At 40.6% G+C, this 18,231-nt stretch overlaps 1 protein-coding gene across 13 annotated transcripts in view; it reads right to left on the bottom strand.

Moving 5' to 3' along the window:
- Nucleotides 1-18,231, bottom strand: part of ABLIM1 (actin binding LIM protein 1) — a 233,755-nt gene that overhangs the window by 144,908 nt on the left and 70,616 nt on the right. For 8 of the 13 annotated variants that reach the window (XM_077349858.1, XM_077349850.1, XM_077349852.1 and 5 more), the window contains exon 1: nucleotides 17,384-17,402. The exons of 2 other annotated variants lie outside the window; for them this stretch is intronic. Coding sequence is in view for 2 of the 11 variants with exons in the window: in XM_077349841.1 (XP_077205956.1) it covers nucleotides 17,384-17,627 (244 nt within the window). In the remaining 9 variants the exon portion in view is untranslated. Of the gene's footprint in view, nucleotides 1-5,228; nucleotides 5,248-8,028; nucleotides 8,349-17,383; nucleotides 17,643-18,231 lie in introns of those variants that run through there. 3 more of the 13 variants (XM_077349841.1, XM_077349855.1, XM_077349857.1) reach the window with 3 other exon arrangements.

Consider the following 18,231-nt stretch of genomic DNA (forward strand, 5'->3'; position numbering starts at 1 on the left):
GCCAGCATCCAAACAAAATGTTCAACAAAATGAACACTGGCTAAACCTGCTTACAGCAACCACAGCATCAGCACCAAAAAGTGATTATAGAACCAAAGGTCTAGAAAGGATCTGTAAATCTAGGATTTGTCTCAGGAAATGATGAGTAAGACTCCTTTTAGGCTTAAGGCAAAGGCAAGCTTCAAAGCATTCATTTCAAAAGAAGCAAGACTTTTCAAGTACAGTATTTTACGCAGTAAACATGAGTTGCAACGATCTCATTACAAGTCAAGCCCAGTCTCACACGACAACACATCATTTATATTTATTCCCCTGTATCTGTTCAATTATATCACCCTATCTGAATTATCCACATTGAATCCACAGAGGGATAATGACACAGAATGGCCATCAGAATGCACATTCAAAATCACGTGTTCATAAAAACAAGTAATACAAATTAAATGGCTTCATTTCTAGGAACTATTATTTGAACTAAGATGACTTTTTCATGTATTATATTTACAAGTTCAAGAACTGAAGGGTTGGTGGGGTGGAGGGGGAAGACCTGCTATCACCAGTCATGAACATAAATGTCTTTCTTCCCAACAACCCAACTCCCTGGCATTGAACAGTTTAAAAATGATCAAAACTGTTCTTGCTCAACTTTTCACCTTTCCAATTCAACGACAGCTTTGGAAGTAGACTGGCCTCGAATAATAGCCACGGAACAAGTTACATGGGTCCTACCATATTTTGCCTTTTCCAAAGTCAGCTTGAAAGGTCACAGGTGCAGAAATTTAACAGTGCATTCCTAAACAGAATTACCCTCTTTTAAGTCAACTCAAGTCAAGTCAATGGGCTTAAAAGAAGGAAGCTTTGCTTAGTCACAAGACTGAATATGATTGCTGTCCATATACACACATCTTTGCATATGTACATGTATGCAAAGCTATATTCATGTAGAATTATGTATCATCATCAACACAGGTAACGTTTTAATTCCTATACAGAACTGCTTTCTCTGAGAAAAATATTGTACTGTCTGAAGGTATCAGGAGATATTGCAATTTGTTCAAAAAAGCTAGAAGCCTTTAATCTGGCGTTTTTTGTAAGAATGCTTTCTCTTGGTGCCCTTGGCTCTCCTTCATCTTCTTTGCAATACATTTTTTAAATTCTTTCATATACATCAGATTCACCACAGGTCAAACTGACCTCCGAACCAATTTTGCATTGAAAGCACTGAGTAAGAAGCTCATATTCACTGTGCCACTGGAATAAAAATCCATGATGGTGAGAATAGAAGCGATATGATACAAAAACAGGGATTCCTAAAAACTGCTGCTGTCTACATTTTTTATTGTTTTTTGTTAAAAACTAGAGAATAAGAGAATGGTGTTGTGAACTTACCATGACACAGGATGTAAACGTTTGGTCAGCTTTATGGCTGCAAAGGATAATTGGTTTGAGCCTGCCGATTTCTTAGCAATCAGATAGCTCTCATCTTCCCCTACCCCCAGCAGCACTCTGCAAGCCCCTCAAAAGGAGAGCCTGGGGATTGCAGGGGGGTTAAGGAGCTGCAGTTAAGCAGAACTAGGCATGATTGCCTTTCACTCATTTCCACTAGAAGTATGATAGTTGTATCCCACTCAGTAATCTTGAGATTTGCATTTCTCTTTTTCCATCTATGAGCCCTACCTCTCTGATTTGCTCTAAATACCATCTTGCAAATGAGTGACACAGTGTGAAGTATGTCTAGAATTCATCAAAGTGCTTGTCTCGTTCTCTTGTTGAAATCTCTACAGAGCAGGTGCTGTTACCATGCTCCAGCATGTGGGATGCTGAGTGTGAACCACTTGCCTTAGGCCACCTGGTGAGTTTGTGGCAGAGGTAAGATCTGAATTAGTAATCTCCTGATTCACTCCTCAGTCTGTCAGCCACAACAGCACGTCAGCTCACTGTGCTGGGAGTTTGGCAAGAGAGAAAGAAGCCCAAGCGACAACAGACATTAAGAGTGGCCTTTACAGAAGGAGGGGAAGGGAATGCAGGGCTGTGGTTTTTGGCAGCCGTGAGTGTTCTTAAACACTTAATTGTGGCCTAAATTTTAGGGGGGGGGGCTTATTAAAAATCTAGCCTCAAAATTTGCAATCTTTGTATTAGGAATTTATAGAGATTTGCATAGATACATTCAAATCAAATCTCCAGGAGTATTCCGGTATAAAAAAGAATGTGTTTATTTCCTCTAACAGAAGTGGCTCCTACGCTTGATCCCATCTTATCATATATTTTAAGAGCCTCTATTGATCAAAGCAAAGGTGAAGGGTTTGGCTCAGGTGCAGAATACAAATGGCCTGACCTCTGTTTGTTGACTTCCATGCATATACTTTCCCTACTCCTTCTGTTAACTGAGAGACTTCAGTTCTGTTTGCTAATCTATAGATAGTACATGACACATCAGCTGCCTCCACCTCAGAGAGACGGGCTTGTTTGTCATGACTTCATTGCCTCCGTGCTCTTCAGAAATATATGCCAAGTGGAAAACATGAAGTTGCAGTCAGCTAAATAAAAAGCAAAACAGATGGAAGAGGTAAGTGGAATGATATCACAGAACAACAGGCATGCACATTTTTGCTAACTCTGAAAACACTTCTTAGCTGCCTGCTGTGACTTTTTTTTTAACTAAGCTAGCTGATCTTTGCAAATACTGGACTTCACCCAGATCAATAGAGGATGAAAGGCAATATTTAAATTAATAAACCTTTCTATCTATGCAGTTTTCAGGAGTTGAAATCCCATGGAATCATATAACCACATGTATTGCTTAGATCAGGCTTTCTCAGCCAGGGTTTTGTGAACCCAGCTATGCTTTCCAACCATATTCTCCATGACTGTACCACTTCTGGGGTTTCTTGAAGCCTGAAGAACGTTTCAGGGGGTTATCAATGGTAGAAAGTTGACAAAGGCTGGCTTAGATGGTTCAATTCTGCTCTGGCAAACTATCAGTTACACTTACCTGACAAGCATCTCACCTACCTGCCAGTGACATCCATACTATAAAGGGGATATTTAATTAAGGCATCTAGGATTTGTGCATGTTCGTTCGAAAGAACGTAAAACCCTTCCGAGAAAAAACAATGCTACACTAATGAGCTAGAACCATTGAGGTTGTGACCTAAGTTCCAGGATTCTTTCCAGAAATTGTTTTCTTTACACAGCCACTAGGGCTGTGATTTACAGCAGACCACAGCATTTGAGCAGCTATTTCAGTGTCTTCCCTCACCCCTGCAAACTGGAGGAGCCAAGCTGTTTTGGGCCCCATCAGGAAAATGTACATGTATCCTCCCCAAATTGCCACTACTCTCTAAAGCAGCAAGAATGAGAGTTCTACAGTTAAATAGCCTCTCTCTCCCTTGGCTGTTCTCACTCTTTATATAATGGGACATACAGACAGGTATAGCATTTAGGCTGAAACAATCCTTAGTGTTGGAATAATTTCTCAAAAATGCTCAAACTTAGGGAGTAGAAATCTTCTACATTAGCTGCAGTGGGACATCATAAAAGGTACAATAAAGGCATTCAGAGGTTGGACGAAGGGACTTGAGTTCATCTCTCTGCTCAGTCATGAAGCTCACTAGGTCACCTCATGTCAGTCGCTGGGTCTCAGCTAGGTTGTCAGCTCCTGGTTAAGAAATTTCTGGAAATTGGGGCAGAGTCTGGAGAGGGGAGGGCCTCATTGGGGTACAATCCACCCTCCAAGTCAGCCATCTTCTCCAGGAGAGTTGACCTCTGCAGTCACTCTGAGAGTAGTAGGCTAGAACTCTTCTCCTCAATATGTCAATTATCTGCATGCAAAGAGGTTTTGTTCTGCAAAGTGCTTTAAAACTAGCTTATACTGGCTGCAAAAATTAGAGAAGACAATTCCCAATTTTCCCTTAGGGAAAAAAAAACTCAAGTAGAAATATTCTCAGCTGTCTCTTTCCTGCAAGTAGGTGCTATTTCCAAGGAATTTATAAATATTCCAGATAACTTTAAACCCTGGTACATATGAATGTATCATTCATATTGAAGGCAATTGGACATTTGATCAGTCCAAATTGTACACTAAGTCAACTTGAATCCTACATTAATTGAATGTGGTATCAGCACTCCAAGTAGGAAGTCACTAAATTATTAACTTGTCCATTACATGCTCAGAAAGACAGAAATATTCTGGATTTTGAACTCGACCAGTTATCATTATGAATTGGTTTAACTCTATATCGTAAGGAAGCTAATCGTAGCAACAACAAAAAATGCTGATAATCCAGGATTATCTGTCTGCTAAAATCAGCACTTCAAGAGGCATGGACAGCAGGCAGATACTGATGCTGTTTAGAAACGACCTTGTGTAAGAGGAAAAACGAATGCTGCTTCATCATCTTTACATTCCATGATATTCAGTGTTTTTTAACCTCTAAGGTACCTTTTCCACATCCAATTTTTCTGCCACAATATCCTGCAAAGTACAGAGGATTCTGCCTTTTGACAGGCGTGACTTTTCAGCTAATGCTTACATCTCTTGAGCTTGTCCATCATTTCAGCCCATCGTTCCACCTGAATCGAATGTGTCCAAGACCACTTAACACTCCTCACCTTAGAAAGGTGGCTAGTGAGGCACAAACATGCATCCATAGGAGTTCATGCACACATTCTGCATGGATCCAGAGCACTTGCAAATGTCTGAAAATTAAACTGGGTGTTCTGAGCAGTTTTGGGTAGAGTTCTGGGATGTTTGCTCATCAGTAGATGATATATATACATTTGCCAGATGTTTTTGTACAGAGAAGCATCCCCATGTGCCTGTCAGAGAAGCATTCCTTTATTTTCAAAGCCCTTTCCACAGGTGGTTTTTCCAAAAGACCATTAGGTCTGAAATTCAATTGTATCACTTTGTCAACGGCTTATAAAGTAGGCAGCTTGAATATAGAGACCCAGGTTCAAATGGGAACCCTTCCTAATGGGGACAGGCTGCTAGCACCACCTTAGTAAGCAAATTCACTCCATGGGTGTTTGTAAGTCAAGAGCCTAACATAACTCACAGAGTTGCAGAAAAGCCAAATGAGAAAATGGCAAATCACATCTTATGCTGAAAAGTCCCATGAGACAAAGCAGTTGTCTAAGAGGAGAGACTCATTGTTCTCAGCACCTTAATACTGTATGCACAGACCTCACTGCCTTTGCTTCTATTTTTGCTACTGAAATATGCTCACCTCTGACACATGCATTCCATTGTGCAGTTGCTTCACAATGCCCAAAGTAAAGAAAGCAACGGCTGCAGTAGTTATGGTCCAAGCAGCAGTCAAAATGGTTCAGCAGGCATTCAGATTGATTTGGAAAACAGATTCTGGGATTGGGATCGGAGAAATTAATCACACACAATACCCTATGGAATTTTCCTGTTAATCTATAGTTAAAATAGCAATTAGAATAACAAATAGAATAATGGTAATTGGCTCTCCTAGTGTTGTTTGTTTATGTGTTTTCAATTGAATTTAGTAATATTAACTATGCTTTTAATGTTTGCGACCTTGTGGACCCCAACAGGGTGCTAGGTGGCATTAAAATTTTCTAAGTAAATACCTCAGAAGCAAAGAGTAATGGGATTTGTGCTACACTGTACTGCAGAGTTCGTGGCACTATGAAATAAGGAATACCTTCTATGAATCTCAGAGACACTGTGTTAAGGAATACAGCCGCCTCAGGAGCTAAATCTGGACAACCTCTCAGAAACTGTCATTCTTCACATCCAAGAATCAGGCCCAGACTTGGAAAACACCTCCATCACCTCCCCATTGATATGAAGTTAAGCCAGCTTTGTGAAAATACATTCACCGAGCATAACATAGACTCTGACCTCCATTAGGATGTATTTATTATAAACTTTTGCTGTTTTTTTGCCACTAGAACTGGAAATACGTCACTACTATGCCAGATTGTCCTTCAACACACACTGTTACATTCCTCAGTAAGATTTCTATTTCTTAAGTGACAGATATACAGAAGACATAAGAATGTCCACACTGTTTTTTTTGTTTTGTTTTGCTTCCTGCTCATGTATACTGAAAAGAGCTGGTTTAACGAGGAAGGGATAGCTTGGTAAAGTAAACAAACAAATACATGAGTTAACTGGGTTTGCATTTGGTGCATCCAAACTATGTCATCAGAAACTTAAATATAACCAGAAGAGCAGTCAAGCTTCCATAATTGCCCAGGTCTATGAGAGCTACTTGTTCTACAACATGAAATGATAAAATATGCTAGTCTAAAAGAAACCTATTAGGAGCCAGTTTACACCTCAGTGCATGAAAGACTAAGTCTCTAGTTGAAATTAAGCCAGAACACAGCAATTGTATGGCTGCAGGATTAACTTGCATTCCCCAAGTCTATTTCCTCAGGAGCCAATAGGATGATTGGAGAGACATCCTGGAAATGAGAGTAAAGAAATAAGCTTGGACCCTGTAGCAAGCTAGGTTGGATGTTTAAGTGCATTTGTTCCTGTGACGATGCAACCAATGAATGGGTGAAAGGAAAATGGAACAAGGCTCTACTGGAAGAACCACTACGTATTATTCCTTCTTGGTCTGAGAAACTCAAGCTTAGACTGTCATCATATTGGCAGCATTCAGGATTGCAATGTGGATTAACTCTGGGAGGAAGTATTCTAATCCTCAACAATAATCAATATGTTTAGGACAGATCTAGAACTCTCTTGAAGAGGAAACACCAATGGAAAAATGTCAGTCTATCCATCTGTCCCAAAACACAGAGCCTTCATACTATAAGAAACCAAATTACTAGGCTTTTTAGCCCACCCCCCTCCCCGGGCAACCTTCTTGTAACTTTAACAATAGATCTATTTTGTATCTTCATTCCTCTGGTCACCATCTCCATCTATAAAAATACAATGGGGAAAACTGCTGTATTTCTGTCTGTCATTAATTGCTAAAAGGGTAGGGGGAGAAAACTAGCAATACTTGGCTCGGCACAGTTAATTTCCAGAAATACTATACCAAACTCCTACAACGAGAAACTTCTAATATTTTTTAAGAGATGGGAGTGATCAGTAACACATACTGTTATAATAAGGGAAAGGTAAACAATGTGTTTCCTATAAGAGACCGGCATTCCTCAGAGTACCTTCCAGCATTTTGCTAAGTATGGATTTACCTGGAACAAGATGTTTTGGCTACCTTTCTTACATTGTGCTCTCAAATACCTTAAGACAGACATACGGGAAGTGGCACATTAAAAATATAAGACCCCAACTAGCCTACTTATATGTCATGACATTTAGATTTGATCCCTGCAAGTGAAAGTTACAGAAGGTAAACTGCCTAAAGTACAGAGAAAGAAAAAGGACTCATGTACTGTGAAAGAAAAGTCCAAATAATTCATCATTCCATGTGTCAATTCTGAAGCTAGCACATAAAGTGCATATTGTTTCAGGAGAAGATCCATCCTTCTTTCCTTAATTGAGAAATTGGTTTACTAATTCCTCCCACACAGCCAGCCATTGTTCATATACGCAAGTCTAAGCTTTTAGTTATCATTAGTATTTCTCTGAAACAAACCTGAAATGAACAGAGTTTGAGATTCTAAAAGGCAAATAAGTGACTGGAGTCATTCCCCTCCCCTAAAAAAAAAAACTCTATCAATCTCTACAAATATGTGTTTTCAGAACTGCAGTTTGATTACTTTTCAAATCATAATGCCAAGGTGCCATTCTTCATAACTGCCTAAGGAGAAAGCACAGCAGAAGTACCATTCCAAACACGATCTCTATGCCTATATTAAAATGGATCCTAAAAGATGTCATCTTTTAGATCTGAAACCCACTATTTACGATAACCTTTAAATAGACTTATTTGTTTAAAATTACATGAGCTTTTTTTAAAAGTAGTAATGAGAAAAACTACCAGCCTTTATGTGGAGCAAAACAAAATATGACTAACACATTAACTTGCTAAGCTGCTTTGATTCTAGCCTGGAAGCTACGCATGGTTAAATTACCTTTTTCTTTCACCATGGCCTCAAAATCGTCTTGGTAGCAGATGCAGCAAAGATTAATTGTGGAATTCACAAACACATTTACACACTCGTGTTTTCCCTTCCAGCAGATGTGGGCAGAGAAGAAGCCTCTCTCACACACAAAAAGCCCCAAAGACTCTGCAGACAGAGGACTCTGTTTCCCCACCAGAACAGACGTAATCTAAATGTGTGGTGCTGTCTCTTCCTCTCTTTAATTCTCAACTCTTCACTCTCTCCTTCTCAGTCTGTTTGACTCTTCCTAATGGCAGCTCCCAGCGTGTGGACTCTGCCCCTTCTACAGCCAGGGGGAAAAAAAATATTGGCAAGTGCTGCATAAACAGATTCTGCTGTCTCTAAGCCAGTCACTGACACCACCTTGCAGTGCTCTGGCAAGGCACAACAGAGCCGGTAACCCAGGACTCCCCCAAGTGACAGATACAGGAGTGCAAGTGAGAGGCACCACAGGAATTGTTTCCAGGAGCAAAACAGAAAGGGAAGATTTGCTGGCACTATATATGCATTATCTCCCATAGAATGTATTCTTAGCAACATTATTCCAGGATCAGGTCTCAGAAAGACACAAATGTTAAAATCACAGAAGAGCTTCATGATTTCATAATTTGCACCATAAAGCAGGGAAGCTAAACAGGTGAAAATTGGCTGCATGAATTAAACACCAAAATGTTTACGGCTCCATCTCCCAACATGTATTATTAGAGTCTAGCAAGGAAGTTTTTTCTTCCTGTTCTGGGAACACTTGTAAATCTTCATCTGGATCTCTCTCTTGATCAGAAGTGTGCGCACACATATCCCACATTTAGTGACTTTTGGCATCACTGATTTAACTGTATTCTAACTCAAAATCAATGCATATCAGGAATGTTTTCATCCAAGAGTTCTGCATCCTTGATTTTTATTTTCTTTTTTCATTACTGGTGGATTATTAATTCCTTAGTGACAGTTGCCATGAGACAGTTTTTGTACTATTTATACTATTCTTAGCCAGACTCTCCTCCCCAATAAGGTCCTGCCACTAATATGATGTCAAATGTTGCCAACCTCCAGGTGTTGCCTGGCAGTCTCCTGGAACTGAACCACAGAATCACAGAGTTAGAAGGAACCTCCAGAGTCATCTAGTCCAACCCCCTGTTTTGCAGCCTGGACTGTATGCCATTATACCCTGTCAAGGTTACTTCCCTCCCAACTTGGACTTGGTGACCCTAAGGAGAAACAGACCTCTGTATCTGGGAGATCCACTATAATTCCAGGAGATCTCAAGACTTCATCTAGAGGTTGGCAACCCTATAAGGACAGTAGCAAGTAGGAAAAGAGGAGAGACCAGGGGGGCTTTCAGGAAAGGGAAGGAAGAATTAGTGTAGGAGGGAGAAATGAGGTGCCTCCCATAAGTCCTTATAGGTTCCCACTTGTCTCTTATAGTACTACTAGTAGAACAAAGTTGGAGTCCAATGACATCTTTGAGACCAATAAAATTTTAAAGGTGCTAAAGACTTAAAGATGCCATCAGACAAACTTTGCTCTGCTCTGCTCCTTCAGACCAGCATGAATCTAGTCATAATAGTAGTGGAACATTTAGGATGCAATGTTCCTGTTCAAGGTATAAAGCTTGGGTGCAGCCAGAAGCATGAGACTTTGGTGTGACTTCCGAAGGACGTTTGGGTCAGAATCCGCAGCCTTTAAAAGAGCCAGAACGCTGGGTCTGAAATGGCCCAAGATCTAGTTTACTTGCTTCTTTGTTTATTCCAAATTGTTCTATTCTTGTAAAGAACTTTGTGTCCCTATGGGGAGAAAAACAGGGTATTTAAATAAACAAAGACAAAACTAAGCAGGAGCTGCTTTCATTTGGAATCTACTGCCTAAGGCTCGCTCTGGTTAATGACACCAGTGGCTCTGTTTATCCAAGCAGGAAGCCTCAAACTAGATATAGCAGTGGCAGATCCATGCACTAGAACTGGGTGTAAAACAGGCATGAGGTGGTGTCAAGCGGCAATTAAAATGCAGAAGAAGAGAATGCTGAACCCAACTATCACTCATACTTTGTCCACAAAATCATTCCTTTCCAGGTTTTCATTTTTTCCAGTGGAAAACTCTGTCAACTGACAAACTGGGAAGAAATTACTCTAACAACTAGTTTTGCCAGCATAACATATACTTATGGAGGTGGGAGGGCTTCAGTTGAATAACAATACTGAATTCTTCCTTGAGTTAGGGTTGCCAGCCTTCAGGTGGGACCTAGAAATCTAGAATTATAGCTGCTCTCCAGACAACAGAGATCTGTTCCTTGGAGAAAATGGTGCTCCGGAGGATGGATTTCATGGTATTATACCTCACTGAGCTCCCTCCCCCAAACCATACCTTTCCCAGGCTCCACCCCACAAATCCAGGAATTTTCCAACCTGAAGTTGGTAACCATACCCCAAGTGGAAAGGTCATGGTGAATAGACACCCTTCCATGTCTTCTCTCTGCAACAAATGCACCCACTGCTGCCCTTAAGCATGGCTCAAAACCAAACCTATACCAGTATTAATCATAGTTAACAGAACACTGAAAAGAACCTCTTGTGGCGCAGAGTGGTAAGGCAGCAGACATGCAGTCTGAAAGCTCTGCCCATGAGGCTGGGAGTTCGATCCCAGCAGCCGGCTCAAGGTTGACTCAGCCTTCCATCCTTCGAAGGTCGGTAAAATGAGTACCCAGCTTGCTGAGGGGTATATGGTAATGACTGGGGAAGGCACTGGCAAACTACCCCGTATTGAGTCTGCCATGAAAACGCTGGAGGGCATCACCCCAAGGGTCAGACATGACCCAGTGCTTGCACAGGGGATACCTTTACCTTTTTAACAGAACACTGAGCACCCTCTCATCTCAACCCAGTGTTTGGGCAGAGCTCTGGTCTCCAAAAGGCAGTGCCTCCAAACAGACATCAGCCCAACAAAAGGACAGATGGCTAGTAGAAACCAAGTTTTTATTTGCTTTATATATTCAAGCACTCTGTTTAACTCACCACAGACTATGAGATATATTCAATAATGTGGGTTTTTTTTTTTAATCCTTCTTCGTCCAAATCTGGTATTTAGATAGGATGACACATGCAGGAAAAATGCATGGGGAAAATTGTCAATTCCATCATGTATCCAGGCAGGGTTTCTATTGTCGGCTCAATGATAAGCAGTAGGATCAGAGCTCAGAAAGGTTGACATTCCAACTTCGGTGAATCACTTAGGTACTAAGAATAGTTTTTAAAAATAATAAAAGTAAATCATTTTTCCATCTGATACCAGAAACCTGAAGGGCCAGTTCAGGCTAGCAATGCCTTTGCAGGTTGCACTCAATTTTGTAAAGCAGCTACTCAAACAGGGCCTCAAGAGAGTCAAAACATCTGACCTTAATTCATAAACTCTGATATTCTCCTGAGAGCTGCCATGCTATCAGCCCTACTGGACTCACTGTCCTGCAGAGCAAAGTGGTTAACCCTTTATTTCTGAGACTATTCACCTCTCTAGAAGGAAAATCATTTATTCCCTGCTTTGGAAGCTGATGCCTGTCAAGGCCACTTCTGGACATCAGGACATTTTGTTCAGAGAAGCCAAGCCCCATTTATCACATATGCGGAGGATTAACAGTCCTGTTCTATCTTTTTTCCCAACACTGACCCTTCCCAAGGTCATGTAGGAAACCTTCCACAGAGCAGCCAACTAATTCCTTACTCTCCAGGGGCTCTTTTTATTGCATCTGTTCTACACAATTTCAGTTTCAAAACATATTGCTTGACAGTGCTCATTTCCCACACAGGTTCACTGCTGGTGGGAAGCGGATTTTTTTCCCTGTTTCCCAATAGTACAGTGATGCATTCATGGGAAGGGTCTGTTAGTGGAAGAGTAGCTGCTTGGCCTGCAGAAGGTCCCAGGTCAATCCTTGGCATCTCCAGTTAAAGGGATCTGGCAGTCGTGAAAGACTTCTGCCTGAGATCCTGGAGACCGACTGCCAGTCTGAGTACAGAATCCTGACCAAGGATCTGATTTAGTATAAGACAGCATCACATGTTCACCATATCGGGGTTTCCCAGCTTTTCTCTGATCTGTGTCAAACTTGCTTTGCTGAAAAGTTTTGGGGAAAGATTACAGTAAAGTATGGATGGCTGATAAGTGCATGCAAGAGAATGGATTTTCCCACTTATATGTCGCCCCCTGTAAATGTCCCAGATGCCCTAGAGAGTGGGGATGACTGCTTATTGGAATAAGGAAATTGCAGGAAAACCTGCCCTACGGAAGACGGGTTGTATGGGTTGCAACAGCAATGGGGAAACCTCACAAGCCTGCCCCATGTGAAAACTCAGTGTAATGAATCTACAATTTATCTGGCCATACTTCAGGATAAAAACTCTGGGGGAAAACAAGATCCAGGACTTAAGTTAGGAGGAAATTTGAAAAACGTTAGTGAGTTTAGAGAACCTGGCAGCATATAGCCTTTAATAGCCCTGACAGGTAACCTGCCAAGTTCAATAGCATGCTTCATTTAATAATAATGTGATTAATTTACCTCAGCTAGACACAGTGAAAGTATTTGTTTCTTTTATTCTTTTGGAAGTTACATCAATATGATTGTCGATAAGCATTACCCATAGAAACTGACAATTACAATAAGGTATAATTCAGGGTGAGAGTGCAGGAAAAACCGAGAGGGTTTAATGTCATCAAAAATTATGAAAATACACAGTGTTCAGGAACTTGAAATATTGTGACTTCAGGATGTAATTCAACAAAATGTCAAGTCTGCTTTGGATTATCCCATTCCCAAAGCAGTATCTGAATGAGGCATATGATGACAAGACTAACAAATACATAGATTACGGTAGCTAGGATTGGTTAATAACAAAAGACACATTTTTCTGTGCTTTCCTTACTATTATTTCGTATGGCCTGGGAATTAGTTTCAACATTCCAAAAAGCTCTGGGACGGAACCCAGGTTAGCCAGCTTTCAAAATATATTTTACCTCCCTTCATTCCCGGATAGCCAATTATGTAGGCAACGCTAGTGGTTGTTCTCTCTGGTTTGGGGACTGCAGAATTTTATCCAGCAGCTAGGACATCATCAGCCTTCATAATGTGCAATTGTAAGCATTTCAAACAGCCTGGCAATGATTAAGTAGACACAAGTCTCTGATTGAGGGTAAAAACCTTGATGTGGAAAGCCAGTGCAATGCAATGGAGTGGATAATGTGGCTGGGCCATGGATTCAAATTTGTCCTCGGTCATGATGATAAAGTGCTCAAGGCAAATGCAAATCCCCCAGCAGCCTGTTACCTCACATTAGGGAATGTGAAATGAGAATGCTGAACTCTGCCCTGGAAGAGTAAAGAGTATACATACATACATACATACATACATACATACATACATACATACATACATACATACATACATACATACATACATACATACATACATACATACATACATACATACATACATACATACATACATACATACATACATACATACATACATACATACATACATGGTGTCTATTGTGGGGAGAGGAAAGGGAAGGCGACTGTAAGCTGCTTTGTGACTCCTTCAGGTAGAGAAAAGCAGCATATAAGAACCAACTCTTTTGCTGTTGCTGCTGCCGCCGGTGCCCTGGAGGGAAATGGGATATGAGACAGAAAGTTTAAATCCAGGACCTCAACATTACCATTCTTATAAGTGCTTCTGGTTGCACAAGCAAGGACAATTAGAAAGGGACAGATTAGGAATGTCAAAATGTGGGTAATAAGGTTTTGATTTGTTAGGAAGCTTTCAAGCTTTAGGCAGAGAATGGAACATGAAAAGATCAAAATGAATCATTAATATTCAGGTAGGGAGTGAGCAGCATAAGTGACGATGATGGTAGAAAACAGCAACTGGGAGCTGGTTGTAGTGTTTATACATTTGGGGGGGTAATGAGAGCCTCTTGTGGCGCAGAGTGGTAAGGCAGCCGTCTGAAAACTTTGCCCATGAGGCTGGGAGTTCAATCCCAGCAGCCGGCTCAAGGTTGACTCAGCCTTCCATCCTTCCGAGGTCGGTAAAATGAGTACCCAGCTTGCTGGGGGGTAAACGGTAATGACTGGGGAAGGCACTGGCAAACCACCCCGTATTGAGTCTGCCATGAAAACGCTGGAGGGCGTCACCCCAAGGGTCAGACATGACTCGGTCCTTTACCTTTAATGAGAGCTATGTAAAGATAACTTGCTACAGATGAGAGTGTTCAGTGTTTGGAGTCAGAATCAGTACCTTTGGAGTCAATAACTTACAGTCTCAGAATATTATGCTGTCCTCTGCATGTGTTTATGCATGAGACAGGAGGACAAACACACACAAGAAGGTGTTGCTTGTATACCTAAGATGTGTGGTGGTATGAACCCTGTTGGAGGATATGTGGCTGTATGAACTGAATGTGTAGGATGGCACTATAAGTAGTATGTGAAATTGAGTCAATGTGGACTAATTATTGCAAAGTCATTGACAGGCTAGATTCAGCATTCGTTACATCAGCACTTAAGTGGTTTGTATGGGTGCATTGTGACTGTACAACTGGCAACAATTCAAAATTCAGAGAAGCCTAGTCATATGGCTATGCCCCACACATCTTCTGAAACTACTAGGCATCATCTTTAGTAATTATATATAACTATATCATTTTAACACATGGAAAGCTTTTTACAAATATGCACATTTTGGGTTGGCTTGTGTATGGAGGAAATTTTCCACTGACTCACATTCTTCTGACAGTCCTGTAATTCCCCAAAAGTTATAAGGCTGGCAAGTGACACAGCCACACACAGAAATCTTTCTGTGCACAAACATTTTAGACAGGATCCAATCCTGTATATGTGATTTTCTTTTCTGCAAAGAGATGGGACATTTGAATTTCTCACATCTTACATCTTTATGACTTAAGGCAAAGATAAAAACCTGAGGCAAATCACCTGAGTCTTTACTCCTTTTTTCTCTTTCTCGCTTATAAGATCTGACAAGATCAGAGATCACGGCTAAGGTGTTGCTATGTCTGCAGGTCATACCAGGTACACCTATCATTGCCAGTAGAGGTCTAATGGCTTAGCACTGCTTATAGGGAAGGAAGATTATGAATCTCCCTTTCTTCCAGTTGCTCCAGCTATCAAATGAAAAAGAAATTACGGTGGTATCCTCAAAACAAGATTTTTCACAATATCAACCAAAGACAACCTCTTACACAGGAAGTAAAACAGAAAATCCACTGATACTCCACATTCCCAAAGGAATTCATTTCTGAATTCTTCCTACCCCATCGACTTTGCTTTGAGTCAGTCCGGCCTCCTTCTTTGGTCTAGTTGCCACATTAATCCCAAGCAGACCTGCAAGCTTTAGCAACATTTTACACTTGCAATCATGTTTAAATACCATGCTCCAAATTAAACTTTGGTAGTCTTTTCTCACTACATTTGTGGGCTGCAGGGAAGATTTTCCTTTTTTCACAGGTCAATAAGATTCTGTTTGTTAGGCAACCATATACCACAACAGTGAGGAATTGTGGTCAGACATTTTTAAAGAAATAAGTGTTTTAAAACAGATCTGAAACATGAATGTTTAAACAATTCTATTTTTCACATAATTGTTCATGTGCACTGACCAAACACACGTTGATACATGATGCAGAAATGCTGTAACACAAAGCTGTTGCATTAATATGAGGCAATCATTTTTCTTTTGGTCCTCAGGACAACAAAGGGGAAATTATTGTCCAATACCAATGCTTTCAAAGACAGCTAGTCCCCTTCATACTTCAACTGGCACTCTGCAAAACATTCCTTAGCTCATATAGCAAGAATGTTCACTATTATTTAGACAGTCAGTAAAACCTACAATGTGTAGCAGCTAAAACCACAATCTAGGCTTGTTATGTGAGCAGATACATGTATTTCTATACCCACTAGGCTAAGGAAGCAATATGAATGCATAACATTCAAAGAGCAGATTCACACAAGTCCACTGAATATGCCAAAAACTCAACAATAAAATATTCTGGAAAAGCCTCTGAATGCCTACGTGTCTGTATTGTGTTACATGCTAATAGACTTGAGTCCAGAAATCTCTCACCACTAAACTAAACCATCTTAAGCCCAAATCTAAAATACAGTGAAACCAAGTAGATTGATCCATGGGCACATTTTAAGACCCATCGGTTTCTATGGGAATGAACCTGATGGTCTCCAATTACAAATCATTAAGTTTTCGATGTTTGGTTGGCAACCGTTCCATGGTATTAACTCTACATAAGGCCATGCCAGCAATAGAATAGCTCTGATTATTTTAAAATCAAACACACAAACAGAGAGGAGTATCACCTGAAACTACTACTGAGTTGCCAGGCCAGAAAGAGGACTGGATTGGTTCTGTTCATGTCCCAGTCACTAGAAGCCTTTGTACTTTCTAACTATTCATCCTTTTGAATAATCATTTACCTATACACCAAGCATCTGTAAAAACCCTTTATGCCTTGAAATGGACAAACCTGGCAGCTGAAATGCAATAAATGATGTTTTTTTTTCCAGAATGCCGGTGTCATACCACATCTTTACTAATGACCTAAACAAAGAATATCAAGATGAAAGGCAACCACACTTTCTTCTGTTGAAAACACATTAAACCAGTCTAAGAGTTCCTAGTGTTGCAACCCCTATGTTGCAAAACATGCTAGAAAATAATGGGTTCTCATGGTACTTGACACTGCTACCACTTCACAGCAGCAGAAGACAATGACAAGCTATTTACCACACTTCTCTATTGCTGTCAAGATAGAACTTGCTTTAACTCACAGCAGTTCTGCAGACACACACAAAGGGCTAGTGTTCTAATCAAAAAGAATGGAACAGAATTGAAAATATGGCCTAACATTATGTTGAACATCCATCCTTTAAAAAGTGGCAGTTCAGAATTCAGTTTCTTGACTTGCCAATCCAAAACCCCTGACTGAACTCCCTCTATGGACTTCCCACATGAGAGGAATGTAACAGAAACTCAAATCCAGTTTAACATTTGGCAAGAATATCACTTTGAAAATTCGGCACATGGTCTATCTCTGAACCTAACAAGACCTATCATTTGCCAATTACTTATAGAAAACCTACAGTGCTTTATTCATAAAACAAGGAAATCCAGTCCAGAGGTCAATCTGGACACTCTGGGTGCCATCGTACCAGTGGATTTCCATCCCTCTTAGCAAATAATTCACAGCCAACTCAAAGCATAAAAGATCGTACATATGAAAAATCTAGGTCTGATTCAAGTTCTGTCACTTACCTGTATCTTTTGGATAATCATACATCCATTCACACAAGTAGCAGTTATCTGGATTCAAACATGGCCTTTGCTCCATCACAGACTGCTCGGGAACAAGATACAAGACCTCGGCAAGATCTCCATCCTCTAAAATAAATAGCCTTTTGGCTGAGTTTTTTGACTTTGTCTGTTTAGGTACCAGCCTCTTGCTTTTTCCTGAGGCACAGAGCTTTGCAAAACTGTTGAAAATGGAGAAAGATGGCATGCCTAAGGTGTCTGTGAAATGAGTACCCAAGAAGTATACCAAGGTGCATGAAAGTATTTTATGCACAGAACAGTTGAGCAGCTGGCTATCTGGCATGCTGTCTGTATTCATCCGTGTCCCTTTTTCTTGACCACTAAAGAAGATTAAGGAGGAAGTATTTTTAGCAGTGATCTTCAGGAGATTATGACAAGCATTCTCAGTCAGGTGACTGCTATTGGAACTAACACTGCTTGATTACGGTATGCATAAATGTGAAGCGAAAGCATACGGATGGTGGCAATATTGGATTAACATCCTGAGGAAGAACAAGGATGTATCTGAGGGGCATAAGAAGATTAGTTTGGGAAAACAAAACCCTTGATGTGTTGGTAGAAATCTCATTAGGAAAGCATCACTGTAAGAACCACACTTCTGTCTGTGCATTTAATCCAACATTTATCATAAGTATTAGAGCCAAGGACAGCTCCATCTTCCTTAAATGCTATACAATCTGCCATCATCAATAATTTGCGTAGAAGGATATAACTTCTGTAGTCCAAGTGGTCACAGAAAGGAGTGCCCATTCCCTTGCAGAGAAGCATTTTCCCCAGCTTCTTCCAGTCTC

Source organism: Paroedura picta, chromosome 8 (genome assembly GCF_049243985.1).
Source record: "Paroedura picta isolate Pp20150507F chromosome 8, Ppicta_v3.0, whole genome shotgun sequence".
NCBI lineage: Eukaryota > Metazoa > Chordata > Lepidosauria > Squamata > Gekkonidae > Paroedura > Paroedura picta.